This window comes from Dermacentor variabilis, chromosome 7 (assembly GCF_050947875.1).
Source record: "Dermacentor variabilis isolate Ectoservices chromosome 7, ASM5094787v1, whole genome shotgun sequence".
In the NCBI taxonomy this organism is placed as follows: domain Eukaryota; kingdom Metazoa; phylum Arthropoda; class Arachnida; order Ixodida; family Ixodidae; genus Dermacentor; species Dermacentor variabilis.
Window position 1 is genome coordinate 74,112,451 of NC_134574.1, and position 21,410 is coordinate 74,133,860.

Here is a 21,410-nt window from a genome sequence, read left to right on the forward strand (position 1 = left end):
AAATGCGTAAGCCTGAAGTCCAACACCGCTTTCCGGTACGAGTGTTGTACAAGCGTAGCACAGCTGCACACCTGCTGCACAATTATTTGTCGCGGTTCTCCTAAGCTCGTAGTGCCTGCCTAAATACCTTGAAAGGCAGCGCGCCTCTCACGTATCGGAACGCGATAACAAGCGCTTAGACGGCCCACGTGAGCCCCTATGAAAGATGACGTGGCCACTGTACAAAATTATCACTGCGCAGGGAAGCCGATCCTTATGTTTCAATTGCGTTCTCTCATACAAATTAAGGAAACGTTATTAGACAGGAAAAAAATGAAGCAGTGCAATTTTACGCGCGTGGGGCGCCGCTGCCTCTTCGCCTACCATTGTTTCAAACGAAGGGACGGCGGCAGCGAGAGTTATGCTATCTTCGGCTGGTCGTATCTGAGCACTCTGGAGCGCTGTCGCGAGCGGCGTTGTCTTCGGCTGGTTGAAAGAGGGTGCGCATCATGCGTTCGGCTGGTTCTTCTCGATTGCTCTCCTCTATCTTGGAGCGCTCTGAGGCGCTCCGAACGCTGTCGTCGGAGCAGTCGTCGAGATTGAAACGTCATCGCAGCGCCGCGTCGCTGCCAAGGTCGATTGAAATAGGTCGCGAAGCTTCGGGCGAAAAGCGGTTCACTACAGATTGTCACCGACATCAGCATGGGGGGTTATGGGAGCAGCGATTGAAGCGCGACTATGTTTGGAGGGAACAAACATTGGGAAAGAAAAAGGCGTTTTTTAATTCAAACGAGACACAGATTCATTCAACGAAAATAAAATTCCTAGTCATTTTTATATATTCGTGACGAGTTAAGAAAATACAAGTTTAATTTTATTATTATTAATAAATGCATTTCTTTTCAGCGCCCATCGCTACAGCGGGCGTTGACGCCACTATCACTCGCAATGCAATGCACGTCTTCAAATGGGCAGAAAGGCGCACTCGTAATGTTCACCTGTTGAAATACGCCCCCCTCACAGTTTGTGCTTTCTTGCTTGTCGAAGTTTGTCTGAATTTGGTGACGCGGGTAGCTTCATCGCTTCTTAATCTGTTCAGTTAAAAGGAGTGGGTTACGACCGCCAGATAATTGTGTAGTTGTTTTCGTGAGACTGCGCTGGCCGACGGGCTTGGCATCCGACAATAGGATCAGCACTCTACACCTAAAGCTTTCGTCGGCCTCCAAAGAAAGTATGTTCTGTGCAGGGATGCGATTTCGACAACCGTACGGCTGGCCTCTTCCTGCATCGCTTTCCACGCTGAAAGCTCGAAACGCCCATCAAGTCGAATGGCGGGGAATTTGAATATATAGCTGCAAAGGAAGGACAACAAAACAAATTTCGCGCCTTCGAAAACAAAATGACCTCACTTCTGCTTTTAACGGACATGGCGTCACATTATTTTTCTTCCGCCGGAAGTGTTCCCACCACATACAGATGGCGCAAAGCCCCATGAAGCGCCGATGGACCGCCATGATTTGAACGTATGGGCTCCTATGGAAGCTTCGGTACCAGGTATATTTACCTTGTCGCTGCTGTTGGCGACGGCCCACCGTAACCTTGGCAACCTAGGCCACTGCATGCTGGCGTCTCGACGAACATTCTTCCCGCCGGCACGTCCGCCGGTTTTTCCGGCAGCGCCGGGAGCTTTGGATAGGCGAAACATCGGACGTGGGCAGTAGTCACGTGGTTTCGCATCAGCAATTTCCTCCTCCGAGAGCGAGTCACACGTTCGGCTTGCGCGCTTGTCCCCTACCTTTGAGCTCGGGAAACGACCGATCTACCCGACTCAGCCTCGGGGCATACAGGCGACCAGTCGAAGATACCATCAGTATCGCGTGCATTTGCTCCGGGGCATGCGGTTTGCTTGAAGAAATTGAATGGTGTGCTTAACCATCTCACGCTTGTCAATGTCAAAATAAAAAGAAGGCTACGTGCTCAAGAAAACGAGATTACTTACCTATCTGCAGAAGTTCGGCTGCGACTGTTTCGGGGTGCCTTCTCTCCAACAGGCATCATGACCTCTGCCGCGCAACTCATCAAAACAGCCAGGCTCGCATATCAGTCGAAGACTAGTAGCTGGGTCAGCCAACGACTTCAACGGATAAACGTCCCACTTGTCGTCGTTAAAGCATTTCACTAAAATGTGCGTCATCGTGCCCTAAAAGAAAAAAGTACTTTCACAAAAAGCACGAGGCGTGAACCACCGCACAACCATAGAGAAAGAAATTTCAACAAGAGCGGACACTCCCATAGAGCCCAGCGGCCGAATTGACTGTAGCACACCAAGTGGATGTTGTTGACTCCTTCCGGTTTCGGTTTTGGGGGCGCGCGTTTTGAACACCAGTTGGTACACGCCGCGCCGGCTCCGCTGCTCGGCGCGGCATTGTTTTTTTTTTTCGCTTCTGCTGAACCTCGCGTGGCCTTGGCGTGGAATCGTTTCATTATTACGTAGAAATGATTGCGATTGACCTTTACAAGACTGCACCGAATCTGTCAGGTGCAATTTCATAAAGAAAACGAAAGAAGTCTTCTGAAATGATGAAATGTTTATTTTGCTCTATATAAATGCTCGTTCCGGGCTTCTTCTGCATTCATCGAAAGTTGTGGCACCAGGTAAGCAGCAGTCGTTGCCGTACGATGCTCCACCGGATCCCATCAGCTGAAAGTAAATTACAAGCATGTATCATTTTGGCATTTTGACCTAACAGGAGTATTTCGTGTAGAGGCGAAACGTGCGTAAGTGGTGAATGAGAGGCATTACAGATAAATTCACTTTTACGTACATTTCGCAGCAAAGACTCCTCCGAAACAATGCCATAAAATCTGAACATCCGATTTTCAAGCACCCCTCCTTTACCTGGCATTATTTCCTGCACTTTAAGTGCACAAATACACGGGTGACTGCGCGTTTCCAAAACAACTTGGCCTCAGTCGACACGATGGTACGCGAAGTACACAAAGGTGGCTACAACACAGGCTCAGCCAGTCCATGTTACACGCTCGCAGAATGCCTTCTAATCGCACTCAAGTCAGACTCGTGGGTGCAAAGCCTGTTTTCAGTCGCACATAATACGTAAATGTCGTGTTCTTGAGCTCCTCCGTGTTATCTTTTACGCGTCCTGCCGGCGCATGCAACACTCCCGTGTTATCTCTCGGCAATCGCTCGTCGCGTTTTATAAAATGCGTCACAAACTTGTCCCACTAAAATTCAGTACACGCAAAACTAACTCACTATGGCCGGCTTGCTTTTTTGCTAACACCTTCACAACCCCAGGCGCGGCGAGCAAGCCTTAAGATATGCCAAAAAGTTACCAGATAAATTACAATACTTTTTCGGGTCAGAGAATGCGTCACGAACTTCTACCAGTAAGATCCAGTACACGCGAAACTAACTGCGGCACACAGCCGAGCTGCTTTTCGCTAACTGCGTCAATAAGCCGGGCGCGGCAACCGTGCTTCTAAACTACCCCAAATATAACGACGCTAGTTACAATAATGTTGGGGGCCACAGAATGCGCGAAAACTTGTCTGTCTTAGGCGCTACGACGCAGTACACGCATGTATGTACACGCGCAAATGCCTCACACGGCCGAGCCGGTTTTCGCTTACTGCGTCAATAAGCCGGGCGCGGCAAGCGTGCCCAAAACCTACCGAAATAAGTTACAGTAATGTTGGTGCTCATAGAAAGCGTCGCAAACATCTCCCAGGACGAGGCATTAACTCAAATTAACTGCGCCAGGACGGCGGAGCTGTTTTTCGCTAACTGCGCCACTCGAACTAAGCCTAAATGTGCTTAAAATGCGCCGCACACTGTCAAACACAATTTCTCACCTTGCCGTAGTCCAGTAGTGCAGTGGTGCCGTGTCGAAATGCAGACGATACGCAAGAAAAGCATAGAGAAGGCCGGGAGCCCAAAAACATGGGCTATATCCAAAACAGACGGGTCGCCGAGCACGCGAGCTTCGCACGTACGGCCGGCCTCGCTCACTCCTGCGGCTTGTCTGGCGCATGACGTATGCACGCGCGTCTGGCGTGCCGCTAGCTTGTTGCTAGGCAACGCAACAAAAAGTTGCAAAGTGTAAGTTCATTTACACGCAAAACTTTTTCACTTTTAGTGGGAAAGAATAAAAAAAATAAAACGTTGTCTGGAAGTTTATTTCACATTCTTTTTTTTTCTGATGCTCGCGTCAACTAACGGATGTTGTTGAAACTAGGCGTGACGTCTTTCCTGTTGCCAGTTTTTGAAGAGTGTCCCCTCTTGCTGAATTTCTTTCTCTATGGCACAACTGCAACCAAGTAACTGAGTATGAAAGCCGTTCACGGCTTCACTATCGTATTGAGTTATAAAAATCTTTCAAACACAATATAACGGCACTGAAAAACCGCTAATTAATTAGCAATAATTTTTCATCCACTAACCTTCATTATTCTTTAAGAACAACCTAATTTGTTGCGTAAACAAGAAATACTATGACCAAAAAATGCGACTACGAAACTAGCGGTAACCATGTGTATTGTTGCAAAAGGGTGCGCAAAACGAAGCTACAACAGTTGCAACCGCGTGCACGCACACATACACACACACACATACCTTAACACTACCTTGACGTTTGTAGCGCCACCTAGAAATAAAAATTTCTACTAATATTGCTATTTTTACAAAAGTATAACGCTTCTAAAATAGTTTGCAGCGCCTTTGCAGATGACGATGTGACAATTAAGGTATGATAAGAGCCCGTTACCTGTATTTATTTTATTCCTCTTTGGTGTTCTTCTATTTCTCTGAACATACGAGACATGCAGGCTTGGTAGATGACAGGACGACAGTTCGGCGAGGCTCAAATAAATGGCGTGCTTCTTGCAAGGCGAGAGTCGGGAGCAGCCGCAGATACAGCGATTAGCTGTGATACTGTTGCGGCTGTTGCTGAATCCGAAGTTCTTTGAAGTCAATTGTTATAGCGGCTGCGCGCTGCGATCTCAAAGTGCGTTCGTTTTTTGATCTCTAGTACCACGGACATTGGATAAAAAAACTATATTTGCTTTACGGACACAGCATACGCCGCAGGAAATTCGAAGACCTCACACGGGCATGTTTGTAGCGTGTGCGCGCTTGCATCCTACGCTTCCCACAGCGCCTCCGATGCTCGAAGGTAGCGTCGTCTCGTGTCGGCGCCGCCGCCGTGTCTACTTTTGGGTAAAGCCCCTGCATCTACGCGCCACCGCCGCTTTCTTAAGTAGCGACAACCTTTGTTGTGCGCCGCCTTTCCCCCTCACACTAAATACGGTACCGCTATTTCCGGTTCCGGCATTTCCGGTTTAAATATTTCCGGTTCCGGCGTTTCCGCTTTCTGGAGTTGCGCTACGGGAATTTCCGCTTTGACTGCTGTTAGACGATGGTGAGACGCCCGCGCGTGCTTAGCAGAGCTGTGGCAGTCACCTTAAGACGAATGAAAAGGGGACAAGCTGTTGTATTCCGCTGAAGTAGTAGTTCGCGGTCGCTGTTGTCCAAATGCACGAAAAACGGCAGTGGTCTCCAAGCGCCCAGGCGCTACATTCCACTGTACGTTGACGCTCGTGCCACAACCCGTCGCAGGTTGACGCTAAAGCCCCTCCATACACGTTTCCGCCGCCCAGGTTAAGTACCGCCAACCTGCCCTCCTCCTCCACGCTCCTCTCCCACTCACCTCCTTAGCTTTCGGCGGCAAGAGGAACTTACGTAGCTGCAGCTTCCTGTTGCGAGTGGAAGTGACGCTTTGTTTTTTAGCGTTGTTTACTTTCGCGTCCCTAAAAAGGCTTTAATTGCACGAGCTGTGGTTGAAAGTGTGAATGCGATTCCATCCAAGAACCACCGCCTACTGTAACCAGCGATCTGCTCGTGTTCGCTACTTCGCGTCAACCTGCGATGGGTTGTGGCACGAGCGACAACGTACAGTGGGATGTAGTGCCTAGGCGCTTGGAGACCACTGCCGTTTTTCGTGCATTTGGAAAACAGCGACCGCGAACTACTACCTCAGCGGAATACACAGCTTGTCCCCTGTGCATTCTTCTTATGGTGACTGCCACAGCTCTGCTAAGCACGCGCGGGCGTCTCACCATCGTCCAACGGCAGTCAACGCGGAAATTCCCGCAGCGCAACTCCAGGAAGCGGAAACGCCGGAACAGGAAATTTTTAAACCGGAAATGCCGGAACCGGAAATACCGGAACCGGGTTTGGCGTGAGGGGAAAAGGTGGCGCACAACAAAGGTTGTCGCTACTTAAGAAAGCGGCGGTGGCGCGTGGATGTAGGGGCTTTAGTTGACGCGAAGCAGCGAACACGAGCAGATCGCTGGTTACAGTAGGCGGTAGTTCTTGGATGGAATCGCATTCACAGTTTCAACCGCAGCTCGTGCAATTGAAGCCTCTCCAGCGGCGCGAAAGTAAACAACGCTAAAAAACAAAGCGTCACTTCCACTCGGAACAGAAAGCTGCAACTACGTAAGTTCCGCTTGACGCCGGAAGCTAAGGGGGTGAGTGGGAGAGGAGCGTGGAGGGGGAGGGCAGGTTGGCGGTACTTAACCTGGTCGGCGGAAACGTGTATGGAGGGGCTTTAGTACCGCCAACCTGCCCTCCTCCTCCACGCTCCTCTCCCACTCTCCCCCTTTCCTTCCGGCGTCAAGCGGAACTTACGTAGCTGCAGCTTTCTGTTCCGAGTGGAACAGAACAGCAGTCAAAGCGGAAATTCCCGCAGCGCAACTCCAGGAAGCGTAAACGCCGGAACCGGAAATTTTTAAACCGGAAATGCCGGAACCGAAAATACCGCAACCGGATTTAGTGTGAGGGGAAAAGGCGGCGCTCAACAAAGGTTGTCGCTACTTAGGAAGCGGCGGTGGCGCGTAGATGCAGGGGCTTTTGGGGAACTCCACATGTGCGTAGTCACCGTGTTTGCAAGTGAATTTCGCATTATTCTGCTCCCCGAAACGTGCTCATTTGAAATCGTACCAATGGCTATGTCGTCTAGTGTATGTTAAAAGGACGATGGAATTTGTACACCGGCGAAGAAATAAATCGTTATGAACTTGGGCGGTCGTGAATCTAGTCTAACGTTGCAGTTTTTACGTATGGAAAACGGCTACGAAAGCGGGGCGGTCCCGGAGATAGGCGCTTCAAAGCGCCAGCTGTAGCGACAGCGCGAGGAAGTGGCACGCGGCGCACGCCCGAAGCATTTCAGAGCTTACTGGCTTTCGAATGAGAGGAGTATGCGCGCGCTCGTGGCCTATTGGTTAGATTACCGGGCTCGACGGCCGACGTTCGATTCCACCCCATCGGTCACACATTATTGTCTTTTAATGAAAGCGAGACGAAAGAAGAACCTACCTGCCGCAATATGACAGGAATGAGGTTGGAACGCATCGCAATAAATGTTTGGAATGTCTTCATATGCGAGTCCTAATTATTGTATACTGGACTCAACTGCTACACAACAAACAACTAGAAAAATCAACACAAATTACCCAATAAATTGTTTATTGAGAACACTCAACGGTAATATTGTTGTGCAAGGGTTGAGTGAACTCAATTGCTCTTGAAAATTTGTTGAAGTCCGTTGTTTCAACAATTGCCCAACAATATATCAATGGTTAATCAACAGTCATTTTTGTAAGGGTAAAGGCATCAGTTTGCCGGACTAGGCCACCTCACCCACATACATTTCACACGGCGTACGATCAAGATTAAAACTTGTCTGCCAAATACAAAATACCGAAGTGGCTGTATAATACAATTACAAATATAGGCAACAGCAAGTTTTATAAGTGTGTACAAAATAAAAAAATTACAGCTGTTTCAAATCACACCAGCATTCTGAGAAGTTAGCGCCTGAAAGTGAAATGATGCCAGTGAGGGGGGCTAGGTGAAGATTTTAGTATGATTGAGAGCCGCAGATTTTGAGCGAATCCGAAAATTTCCGATTTTGGCGAATCCCGAAAACAGAGCATGGATGAGTGAATGTTAGTGAGTGTCCAACAATTCTGGTGACCCCTTCCCCGACTGAAAGAAATAACCGAGAGTTGTGACTCCTACAAATTGAGCTCGGAGTGTTCAGTCGTCTTAACAATTCTCACACGAATTGGTTGATAAACATTTCGCTGTCACCGAGGTTCACTACCAGCAGTTACTATCCGCAAACAAACAAAACGGCTTTGTCGTTCCATTATACACACGATTGAAACCTTATCAACTAGAGAAACCTACACAAGCATCGTAAAAAAATAATGCGCACGTGTCCGGTTAACAACCCGTGTAGGCAGGAAAACACACACACACAAAAAAAAAGAGTAAACGCGAGGGAGGAGCCGGTGAAATAATGGAATTGATTGCTGTGCCCGCGCAAGCGTCTAAAACCACTGACCTGCCTGTCCCAATTAGTAAGCGCAAGCGTAGCCCACAGCTGGTAGAAACGGAAATTATCTGCCGTAATGAACGAGCGTGCAAGGGCTTTCGACAGAGGAAACGGGAAAAAGGTGCTTTTGTGTCAGCCACGCCGACGCAGCGCTCCCTCGTAAAAGTTTGAAGCCGATTAGACTCATGGTGACTTGATAGCGCTGTGTTTTCTGTTTCATACATGTACTTTCGCTTCTCTAAAGTGTACTATGAACAGAATACAGTGTATGCTATGGCTAGGGTGACTAGTGTACCACCTTAGGATGGCGGCGCACTGTTTTGTGGCACACTTTGCGGGATGTTTATTGCAGGTTTCTGTCAATTAGAAGTTTGCCATTCAACTATCTCGTCGAGTGGCTTGAAACAAGTTCGTCGTTAGTGTCTGGCTTCACTTACAAAAATCGCAGAAAAGGGAGCAATAAAGCAATATTTCAGTAGATAACATCGTGTTATCACTGGTAATTAAAGAAATGACAAGCTTGCTTTTCAAGGTGGCCAGCATTTCTGAGCGCCGCTGGATAACCAGCTCCTTAAAGAGACAATCCGTCGCTACATTGCTTCGCTCTGGAAAGCGCCGCAACATTCCTGTGCTCGAAAGGGTCTTGCCGCGCAGAAGTCATCCTATTATACAGGTTAAGGATAACCGCCGCTTATATTCGAACATGGGCATTTAAGATGCTCCTCTGTTTTGAGCCAAGTATGTACGAATATGGGAGATGTACAGCACCTTATCTTGTTTTCTGGCTGTTTCTATTCTCGCGTGAAGAATCTTCTCGAGAGCACGACAATCAGATGGTATTATCCTGATGCGAGTGCCGGACAGTTAGTTTTCCCGCAAATACCGCGGATACATATCCAGCCGTACAGGGCGCAATGTAGTGTCACTTTTTCTGCTAAAACTTCTGCGAGATTCCGATTGATTGACTTACGGTCACCATTATTCGTGACACAGGCAGAGAAGATTAAGCTAGGCGTCCAGTGGAGACAGGTTTCTTTTCGCGGCTGATCGTCACTGCGAGGGAATCATTGTGGAAAATGTTCATGATTGGGCAGTGCAGATTCGGAGGGGCCGTAAATAAAGGAGAATGTAGCGGTTATACCGCAAGAAAAACGGAAGGCAGTAACGGTGATACGGTATCTCCGCCGAATTTCGCACAATCCCAAGAAGATAGATACGAAGCCAAATGCCCCCGTGCTATTTTTCGCCCCAGAACCCTTGCAGAAACCTCGTTTCAAGCGGTATCAGTCGCCTCATACGCAGGAAACCATATCATGCGCTTGCCCAGCGCGTATAAGCTGGGACGAAGGACCTCGGATAATTCCCTAATTGGCGTTGGCAATCGAAGACTGTCGGAGGACGCTATTCTCAGTCCACGACCTGACACTGCTACTTGAATCCGGGCAACTAAAGCGCTGTTGAAGTTCCTGCATCACGCGAAACTAGACGAGTAGCTGCAGAAGGACCGCCGTCCAATGTAGGACACAAGCACTGACCACTTCTTCATCCTTCCCACAAACTCCCCTTCCCTCTTTCCCAGTGCAGTGTAGCGGACTAGACCGCACCAGCTCAGGTCGATCTCTCTTCCTCCCTGGCAATAGAACCTATCTCTTTCTTGCAAGCATGCTGCTGAGTATCGGAAGTTCTCTAATGAAATAAGATTATTGGTATCATGTGCCTAAAGCACGATGTGATTCTGAAGCAAGCCTTGGTGGGGGACTCTGGATTAATTTAGACCACCTGGAGTTCTGTAACGGGTCCTTAAATTGAAGTTAACGAGCGTTTTTAAGTTTCCCGCCCATCGGAATGCAGCCGCCGTGGCTGGGATTGGGACCTTGAGCTTAGCATCGCGACGCCATAGACAATAGAGCTACCACGTGGTTAGCGTTTTTCTGCGCTGCATTCGGAACGCTGTGTATTTTTTTCTTCTTTCTCCTGCGGTAAGCCCTACGAGGAAAAAGTGGGCCATTGCGTAAATGAAAGGCTCAAGACGGATAACTACAATGTTACCGAGACAGGGTCTCAGCAATTTAGGCATCTTTTATTGCCATTGTAGATGCGTTCCGCTCTTCTCAAAGAGATTACTGTATTATGCAGATCTGTAGATAAGATTACAGGCGAAATAACGGACCCACATTTTAATGAAATACCCGAACGATGCATGCGTCAGTATAGCTTCCATAGCGCTAACAATACAGAGCTAAAAAATTTCACTTTATTTTCGAACACGAAATCGCAGCTGCGATTATCTGGTGACCTAATCTGTGCCGCAGTTCTTGTGTATTCTTCCCGTTGCTATATTCTGTTATATCTGACGTAATGTACATTGTGTGTTGTGAAAAGAAAATCTAGTTGAAAGCTGAGCGCTCGTGGGCTCGTGTTATGAAGATGTGCAGATCAGTTTACACGGCAAATCACGGACTCACGTCTAATTGAAAAACCCGACGGGTGCATGCGTGAGCATAGCTTTTACGAGGCTAACAAAAAAGGAGTTAACATTTTTCACTTTCTTTTCTCACGCGAAATTGCAACGGTGATTATTTGGTGACCTAATGTTTATGATAGTTCTTGTGTCTATTTTCCTTTTTCTTTATTCCGACCTTCTGTACCTTGCATACTTGAGAGAAAAAAAAATAGAATTTAAGCGCTCGTGAGTGTCACATTCCCGTCTCGTCACATAAGTCATTTTACTTTGAAATACGTCAAAAAAGACTCTGGTATTTCATCTTCCCTTGTCTTCATTTATCTAGCCATCAAACCATCTGCTGCGTTACAGGAACCCATTATGTTGACGTGCTTATCTTATTATGTCCGGGGGACATTTATAGCTTACTGAAGTTCTCCTCGGCGAAATCCTTCTAACGCAGGTCACTGATAACCCTCACGCTATGTGCAATGTCCACTTGAAAGTGGCTGTGCTTATCGCGTAGACCTCCGATCGGGTGATGAGCGTCAGCCGATAACGGTGACGATACAGGGCTCGATATCGTTCTTTACGAAACAGCAGCCGAACGAAGAATTCAGTGCGAAAGTATCTGACTGGTTTCTTATCAGCCGCTTGCCCTTACAGAATCCCCAATATGCCGAGCGTGAAGGCTATATTGTTGCCCAGTTCGAGGTAAAATATACTATCTCTGCAATTATGTCGTCTTTTGTAGCGTATAGATATCGTTGGTGCGATGTTAATGCTGGCTGTGGGCTTGTGATGTAGTACGCTCTTACACTGATTCACTACTCAAGCCATCGTTTCACATAATATGCGGCTCGTTGTAAAGAAGAAGAATATTGTAGATTAACATTGTCAAACTATACGGAAGGGATTTAAGCTTCATTAGCGTTAATGTTGTGTCACAGCATGATTACGGAAGAGCTTATGTGTGAACATGCGGCTTGCCAAAATGTGAGCTCATTCCAGTAGAGGAATGAAGAATTTTTTTTTCGAGTTTTGCAGCGAACGACTTAACGGAAGCTTTAGTTCGGCAGCTTCTATATAGACACATGGGAACGGAGAAAAATTATTTTGCTCGGCAACCACTGCACCTATATTGATGACGTTGCACTTAAAGGTGGAGTAAAAAAAATGTTTAGTGACTGTAGGTAAGAATTTTCTATTTAGGTCGCCGTGTTATTTTACAAAAATTGTTGGGCGTTGTAAACCTGAAAGAGAAAAAAGAAAGAGCCCAAGTACGGAGTTTTCCATCTGTGCCTCAGAAGTAAGGAATGATATCACATTTCTGTAAACTCCATCTATTAAGGCGTGTAAGACGAACAAATTTAAAGGGTCACGAAAGGAAAACATTAAGTTGAGTTATATTGATGTATTGTTCGTCTAGAAGTCCACAACTGTTCTTTGTGTGCAAACATGTCACTTTGTTGCGCAGAAGGTAGCCACCGAAGGCATCACTCCTGCGCCTCAATTTGAGCCGCCCGCGCTAGATGAGACGAGCTGGCGTATTTAAAGCGAGCTCGCTTTAATGAAATCACCACAAGGCCTCCTTTTATGCAGCTCTGTCCGAGTTAAGCAGTGCTGACGTCACATGAGAGGCAGCACAGCCGACAACAGGCGGCGCCACTCTGATTTTACATGTTTGTCACTTCTCACTGATAAATGGTTTGTTCTCGCTACGAGTGAAGAACGTTATTACTGATAAATGGTTTGTTGTCGCTACGAGTGAAGAACGTTATAACAGGTGCCTAATATTTCAATCTACCTCGACGTAAGGTTTTTCTCCAGGTTCCATTTAACGTGTAGTTACAGCCGTGAGATATACCAGTAACTTGCGAGTAAGACTCTTGCTAAATTATGGCTAAGTTTGCAAACACTATTAGGTGGGCTGTAAATTTGTGCAACAAATTTGTCCGCTTTAAGTTTTGTAAGAGATGCAGTTTATGAAACTGCGATATCTGTTTTTGGTGCACAGTAACAGATTTGTGTACTTCGAGCTTCATTTCTTTTTTTTTTTTTTTTGAACTTGACAATATTCAGAAATTTCTGCTAAAAATTCCAGGCCTCCAATTAAAATGTTACTTCCTAGATTCATTAACGTTTACATTTCTCTCTGAAATGAAATAAATTTCATTTGAATCGGTGCAGCACTTGACTCTTTAGACAATTTCTACGTTTCACATGTATTTGAATGAGGTAATCGGAGTTGGCCCCCGAGCTAACGCTTCCTTTCAGGAGTAGCTGGCTGGAAGAATTGCTATACTTTAGCTATTTTTTTTTTTTCATTTTTCACCGTAAACTTGGGAATCGACGTCTTCGCAAATATTCCGCGCCGCGCTTTTGCCCGGTGTCGTTGTCTCACATGAGGGTGTCGTCAACGCTACTCCTAAGACTTTCTGCCAACGTCTCGCCTGTTCTCAAAGCTTTCACTTATGTTCAGTGCTAGTCGGTTGCTGGCTTGCAGTATGCACTTTCCTGAACCTTCGGCAAAGCATTCTACTGCCTTTAGCATGCCGCAGAATAATAAAGCTGGCAAGCGAACTTACTCTGTACCCAGCTGGGCGACAACACGCTGAAAGACATAGCAGCGCCTACTTGAAGATTAGGCAGGAATTGGAAAAGGAACTTGGAATTGAATAATTTAACAGATGTTCACCTCGCGAGCTGACGATTACGCTTTATGGTAAAATGCGTGATGATTAAACTTCACGTCAACACGTCATTGTGTTCTTATGCATTAAAACCATAAATATCACCGTAAAACAGTGCCTAATCAGAAACAAGGAGGTTCAGACATCGTCCCGGGCTTTGTCGTAAAAGAGTGTTAAATATTAATTTCATGGGTTTTAGGTGCGGAAACCGCAATCTAATTATGAGGCACGCCGTAGTGGGGCACTCCGGAAATTCGGCCTAAATCTAAGTACACGGGCATTCTCGCATTTCGCCCCCATGGAAATGCGGCCGCCGTGGCCGGGATTCGATCTCGCGACCTCGTGCTCAGCAGCCCAACAGCACAGCCACTAAGCAACCATGGCTGGTCAAGAAATATTCGTCAGGAATTCCATGCATGTCATAACGCTGACAGGTTTATTAGTTTTCGATTGTGTTTGTTTATTATTAGCTGCAATAAATTAGATGTCGGTGCCTGTTAGACACGAAAAGAGTAGCCGCAAGAGGAGTAGCGCGGCTATACCACTTCTTTGATTTCATAAATGCACCCGAAAAAGGTTTAAGCAAAAAATACAAATAATGAAAAGCTATAACGACAGCAGTTCTAAACTTCACATACGCGTAACGAAAACAAAAATTCGGGGAGGACGCTTCGAGTTCGACTTCAAGCGGGGAACGCCACAGTATTCAATGACTCCTGACTGCTTTTCATGCTTCCCGGCAACTGCAGCTTATGTGACTGTAACGTGTTCCTGGAAACGCTGGCGGCGAACGCTATGCACCATGGCAAGTTTTATTTATTTATTTATTTATTTAGTCACATACTCTCAACGTCCGACGGCACTACAGAGAGGCGTGTTGAGTACATATGGAGTGGTTGGAAATCTTGAAATTAATCCTGTCGCAGATGGCAGCGATGGAGGCGGGAAGGTGGTGCCAGTTGTCGGCAGTGCGTGGTGTAAATGATTGAAAGAGAGTTGGGGTTTCATGGTGGTACCGCCACTTTCATTTCGCGATCGATGCCATGTGAAATGTAGGATGGGTTAAGGAACAACTAATTTTTTAGGAAAGGGATTAATGTAGTAAATCTTGTGAAAGAGGCATAAGCGCGTAAACTTACAACATACTGCAAGGTCTGGCAAACCAAGCGTCAGCTTCATTGATGATACGCTTGCGTGACGTGCATAATTTGATAGAATGAAACGGGAGGCCGTGATCTGAAGTGATTCAAGAAGACTTGTTAGATTAGCTTGACGAGGGTCCCAAAGGGAGTAGGCATATTCGTGTTTTCGACGTACCAATGTTTTATAAAGTTGTGACTTCACGTGAACATTCGCAGTGGAAAAATTGCGGCGTATAAAACCCAGCATGCGGTTAGCGTTATTGAATATGTATTGGAGATGTACGTTCCACGAGAGATTACAGGTGAGATGTATATCGATATATTTATAAGATACTACAGCAGCTAATGATGTGTTATGGAGGGTACAGTTGAGGGAAACAGGGCAAGAGGAACTCCGTGATACACGCATGCTTTTACATTTAATAATATTAAGGGTCATTAAAGAATCAGATGGCGGTAAGGTCCGGTTGCAGGGCAGCATGATCAGAGGCGGTAGCGATGACGCGGTAAACTACGCAGGCATCGCGCGCGGTTTTATTGAAGAAGTAACGAACTTGGGAAGACCATTAGCAAAAATTAGAAAGAGTAGTGAACCCGAAGCAGACCCCTGAGGTAGACCACACTGCGCAAAGTGATGAAAGAGTCATGTCCGTTAGCCGATACATATTGGAAGCGGTTAGAAAGGAAGCATTTAATCCAGCGCAAGATTGTAGTATCGATATTAAGTTCACCTATATTAAGGAACAGAAATTTCTTGTTTTTTTTTTTATAGTGTTGCAAGAAACTGAGCGGGCTGCGCCGCTCCTACTAAGACAGACCTCAAATGGAAGCTGGAAAACGGGTTCGTCTGAGTTTCCGCGTTAAGGAATTATGTTTACTCGCATATTCAAATTACAATCCGACGCTATCATGCCTGAAGGTTCTGTTAAGTCGCATCTTACGAATTTTCGGACATATTTTACTTTGAGAAGTTCAGTTCGTTCATTAATGCCCCTGCGTCACGCGGAGGGCCTGCGTGGTTCTGGATGATTTTCTGCGACGCAGGCCCCTTAACTTTGCCTCGTTAAAATGTTTCTGAGCAATTGACAAGCGCTCAATTGTTCGTGCGCACGTTCATGCAACCCTCGTATATGTGGAAAACAGAGCGCACACAAACACGCACACAGAGGGAAAATACGCAAACACGTATATGTAGAAGTATCGCAAGTGCCTGCCACTATTGCATGCATCAGTCGCACGTAGCTGGCGGTTGTTGCACTAGCGCAAAAGGCAAGTGTGGCACCAACGCTTTGCAAACATTTCCCGCTTTGGCGATTGCCGTACCCTGGTAGTGGCACTAATAGCTGCCGTTGGCTGCCTGCGTTTTACTTTTTCTACGTCACTGCAGTGGCAGCAGAGCAACACACGTAAATGCGCCAAATGATCCTAAATAACAATAAATTGTGCTGTTTTACGTGTCAAAGCAACAACTAGAATTCCAGGGTCTTACGTCCCAAATTCACGATACGATTATGAGTTGCACCGGTGTGGGGGGACCCCGGATTAATATTAACCCCCCGAGGTTCTTTAACATGCACCCGACCTAAAGGTATACGGCTGTTTTGTGCACTTTGCCCACTATGAAATGCGGCCACCGCGGCCGGGATTGGATACCGTTCCCTCGGCCGCAGCAGGGCAACGTCACAGCCACTGGGCGGGTCGCCCAAGCATCCTCGGCGCATTTTATGCTGTGCAAATGCGGAAAAACGGCCCAGTGCCGTGGCACCGGGATATTATTGTGCGAAGTGCGTGCTTCTGGTGAGAGAAGCGGCGAGTATAGTATGCAGATTGTCATTGTAAACAGCACAGCGGAAAAGTATATATACTGCGTGCAATATGCGCCGCAACGTGGGCACATGGTAAGAACATTTATTGCAGTAGCGATTCTATGGACACTCTAGGCGCATTTCTGCCGTCGCCGTGATCTGCCGTGTAATGTCCAAAGGCGATGACGTCGTTGCCGCCTGCCGCATGCTGTATGTGCTAGTGAAAGCTTGCGAGAGTGAGCCGACGATGGAGACTAAATTACGCGCGCGAGGGAAGAATGCAGGGAGGAAGCGCGCCGTCTTCCGTCGCACGCAAGGCACCGGGGTGAGGGAGAGCGGAGGCGTTCTACTCTGACGGCGGCTGCATATCGCGCGGCAAAGCGGGTCCTCTCTCGAAAGCGATCTGCAAGGGGGACAGAGTGCGCCGATATCTGATAGCTTAGCTTGTGCGGTGTTTTCGCCGCTTAGTTCGCACTGAAGTGAGAGGCAGGGCCAAAGTCCATTCGCTTGCTGCTGCAGACGCGTTTCCTCACTATAGCGTTCTTATAGCGCGTTTCCGCGGTTGTCGAGTGAGATGTGTTCACGATTGTTAGTGCGCGCGTGACACCATGCTCGTTAATTTCTTAGAAAGCGAATTTTTACAAGTTTATACTGCGGATAAAACTGCCATCCTTACTTCGTATTGCTCTCTAATGATTTGCCATTGCAATCGATATTTCGCCTTTCGCGTGAAACTGCGACTTTTTAAAGTTTTACTTCTTTTCGCGGATTGAGACATAACCGCCGCTGAGACGTGCACAAAAACCGAACACGAAGAGAAACAAGCACGACAACGCGGACGGCACGAAGCAGGTTTCTTCATGTGCGTCCTCTCACAGGCAATTATGCCTCACAGCATGTACCAACCATGACGGATAAAAGAATTCGGGTAGGCTTTATTAAGGACGCAGCCGGAATAGGCTACGTGAAACGTCTTACACTTCCCGAAGGCAGTACACGAGTACTAGGGCAGAGAAATGACATAACCAAATATGCAATTGACATTTATTCGCACAGGTGAAAGCTTGGGGTAGATCTCTAGTTTATGTTACAGGTAGTGGGCATCTTATGGTGCAATTTAGCATTGCTGCTCACTCCCTGTTCATAGTGGGGCTGTTTATTTTGCTGTGAGTGTAGGAGACCTAGACTACAGAAACTGCGCCCATGCTGATGGCGCTCCGGTTTGTTCTGCGCCGCTGGAGTCTGAAGCATTTGTGGGTGCTTGGGACCTCCTGCACTTTTATCAATCTGCTGCGCTCATGAATTCCGCATCCGTCTTCAACCACCTGCCTACCTCCACTTTCGCCATTATGAATCCACTAAAACTGAAAACCGAACCTCCCGATCACCTTTCTGTAAACTCGCACGTCATTATCTTTACTTTGTTTAATTTTTGGACCCACTGCCTGTATTCCACTTGACCGACGCTGAGAGTAAATATATAAAATGAAATGAGAAAGATAAAAAAATTCCAGTTTTACAGCTGCTGCTTGTTCAAGTAATAATTTATTGCTTCAACCATTGGCAATGGAGTCACTGCCACGTCTTATCGCGAAATCAGAGAAACTTCGGGTTGAAAGGCTCCAGTTTCTGGCCGGCTACCGTAATCGGGCCCTCGGTGAGAACGTGGCGGATCTTGATGGGCGAGTGGCCACCCTCCGAGTAGGTGGAGCCCACGAAGTCGAGGAAGCGCTGGGCCGAGCAGCCGCTGGCGCCGTGCTTCCCGCACATGTACGACATCAGCTTGGTCCACAAGATGTAGGTGCGGATGCCCTTGCAGGCATCGTACACTTTCTCGGCGAACGTCTTGTGCACGGCGTAGACCGATTCCGTGGCCGAGGGTTGGTCGCTTCCCCCGCTGCTGGTGCCATTGATGGCGACGAATGCGGACTGCATGGGCGAGCAGAACGCCTGGCAGACGAGGTTTTGGAAGTTTCGGAAGCACGGACCCGTCTTCTTAACGCCGAGGTACACGAGGCTCTTCAACTCAGACTTGAACGCCGCCGCCTGCTTCGCATCGCAGCAGGCAGGCACGGACTTGCCCGAAGAATCGATCAGCGCGGGACACGCGTCCTTGAGGATGCTACTCTCAATGGGGACCGGATCACGCTTCACAGCGCATGGCAGCGGCTTGCCGGAGTCCCCGTCCGTGCCGCAGTAGCCGTACGTCACGCACTGAGACAGTGCCGACGACACCAGCGTGACGCTTACAGCGACGGTGAAAAGCCAGCTGCTGGACATCGTGGCGCGTGCTTGTCCCCGGAGACCTCAACGGTGCGTCAGTGGAGCTCGCGTCTGCTCCTTTTATGCCACACGAAGCCATCGATCTGCTTTCGCAACGTTTGCACATGGTCCGCAGTCTCTCCCGCGAGTTAGATAAAGCCGATCACATGAATTGCAGATAACTGGTGCCGGTCATCGTACGCCGTTCATTAGGCAGATATGCGCCGCAGTAAGTGACCCAATTATCTGATAGAGGGGCAGCCAAATGCTACGTTGCAGCCAAGCGTTCAGCTACAAGGCGAATCTAATATGTTTCATTGAGTATTGCGTTGAAGGAAAGCTCAGGCATACGTCTTAAGGCAGAAGCATCCTTGATAAAAATCTCTGTAACACATTGCGTCCATAAAAGTGTTTTATGTCACAATCAGTCACACCTCTAGGCATCCTCACTAAAGCCACCGCAATCTTTATTTGTCTAGTACGTTTATGAAGGGCACGGTTCCTTACTGCATCATCTTCTGAAGCAAAGCACTTCCAAATGGCGCGCAGCAATTGCGGCGAAATTTTGTCGCTCAATAACAATTGTATTGAACCTGGTGTGCGCACCCGTTGACGTTGCATAGCGGTGCTTTCATGTCGAAACCGTTCCCAGCGCCTTGTCGACTCGTAGCTTTCTTGTCAGGAAAGTAGCAGCGCTCAGCTCCAATGAAAGGAAATGCGCAAACAGCTAGTGGCTTGCTTAGTCGTACCACAAAATTAAGCTGAGAACACGAACCAATGTTTCGAATATGGATGTTTCTCATGTATTATTTCGAACCTGCAGCTTCCCGACATGAACGAAATACGCTTTTAACGTTTCCTGGACTTGCAAAAAAGGAACTTAGAAACTTATGTGAGTCTATTAACTCCGCAAACAAAGATACTTAGCGATAATCGCCGTAACGCCATGAAAAAAATATGACGTAAGAACAATTACTATACTTCACGACAAGCTGAGTACCCTTATTGCGTACAGTTCAACGTACGTAATAACTGAATAACAAAGTGCAGTCAAGGGAGAACTCGCACAAGGAAACCCCGCCTTTCGGGTCGTCATCAGGGCTGCCCTGTTGGCCAGTTACAGGCGCACATTGCAGTGGGACGACGACGAACGGCCACGTGGTTTGCACAACATCGCAGCCCTATGTACACATCTGTGACATTCACTCATGCATATTCATATGTGCGCATTGACTACGCACAACGTACGCACAACGTACGCTAGATGTAAGTTTAGAGCATTAAAAAGACATTATCTGGTCCAAATGAGACAGCATTACTCTCAATCTTTCTTTTTTACTGGAATAAGCGTTCATTTAGGCTAACGCTCCTCAACTATGAAAAATATACTCAACTCTTCATTTTTATAGTGTAAATTTCCTTACACTGCAACGTGTGGGTAGTAATGATACATGGCATTAAACGGGTGTAATTGTCCTTTTCCGCGCAATATTTATCATCTTAATACAACTTTAGACCTACCCAGCCCATTGCGGAGAACTACGATGTGGACACAGCATTGTGTCTCAATGTGCTAAGTCATATCATGAGAAGCCAACAAGCACTGACACCAAGGACAACATAGGGGAAATTACTTGTGCTGAATAAGTGAAATAAAGAAACGACGGCAAGTTGTTTTTTCATCCACTTCATTTTCCACTAATTTATCGTTTCTTTATTTCATTTATTCAGCACAAGTAATTTTCCCTATGTTGTCCTTGGTGTCAGTGTTTGTTGCCTTCTCATGATATGACTAATAAAAATCGGGCCCCTCGGTTAACCCCATTTCTTCTCATTTATTACATAACGAGGGTCTCGAATCCGGCAACATTGATGCCTTCAGGTAGCATATGTGGATTTATTAACCAGTTGCCTTCACCCAAAAAGATCACGTTCTCGTGACGCCTGCGGCAAAAACGACGTTCAACGTCCGCCGCCAAGGTCTATGAGTGGTGGCGCTGGCTAACACTCCCAGGGTTCTCACTAGTACACATAAATACCCAAGAAAGTTGATGGGGAAACGCCGCCGCGGTAGCTCAATTGGTAGAGCATCGCACGCGAAATGCGAAGGTTGTGGGTTCGGCTCCCACCTGCGGCAAGTTGTTTTTTCATCCACTTCGTTTTCCACTAATGTATCGTTTCTTTATTTCATTTATTCAGCACAAGCAATTTCCCCTATGTTGTCCTTGGTGTCAGTGTTTGTTGGCTTCTCATGATATGACTAATAAAAATGGGGCCCCTCGGTTAACCCCCTTTCTTCTCAATGTGCTAAGGTAAGATTTCGATCTCTAAAACACAAATAATTAGTAATTAATTTGCAAAGAAACAGGTTTGAGTATTTTTTGCTCATCCACTTCTGTATTCATGCCCGAGAATCCCGGTCCTCGGCTACTGCAATGAAGCCAACCTCGGGGCGAAGCAATCGGTGTAGCTTAAGGCAAGCATTTAAAAAAAAACGATTGTTATGCAGTGCCTCGTCTTTCTCAAACTGCAAGCGGCACTCAATCCCGACAACTCTCTCGCGCTATAATGTCTCATCAAGGGCGATTCCGCTGGATGAATTTTTTTCCCTGGTACGCTTTGCAGATCCGTTTCAAATGCATATGGCGGTATTAGAGAGTTTCAGA

General features: G+C 47.1%; 1 protein-coding gene and 1 long non-coding RNA gene across 2 annotated transcripts; both read right to left on the bottom strand.

Annotated features, from left to right (window-relative positions):
* Positions 1–2,549: 2,549 nt before the first annotated feature.
* Positions 2,550–4,260, bottom strand: LOC142586845 (uncharacterized). The gene is made up of 2 exons (XR_012829258.1): positions 3,853–4,260; positions 2,550–2,680 (listed from the first exon to the last, which is right to left on the bottom strand). It is a non-coding gene; the product is annotated as an uncharacterized LOC142586845 (long non-coding RNA).
* Positions 4,261–18,009: 13,749 nt separating this feature from the next.
* Positions 18,010–18,782, bottom strand: LOC142586846 (NPC1-like intracellular cholesterol transporter 1). The gene has a single exon (XM_075697717.1). The coding sequence runs from the start codon at positions 18,760–18,762 to the stop codon at positions 18,079–18,081; it is 684 nt and encodes a 227-aa protein (XP_075553832.1). The 5' UTR covers positions 18,763–18,782; the 3' UTR covers positions 18,010–18,078.
* Positions 18,783–21,410: the final 2,628 nt, after the last annotated feature.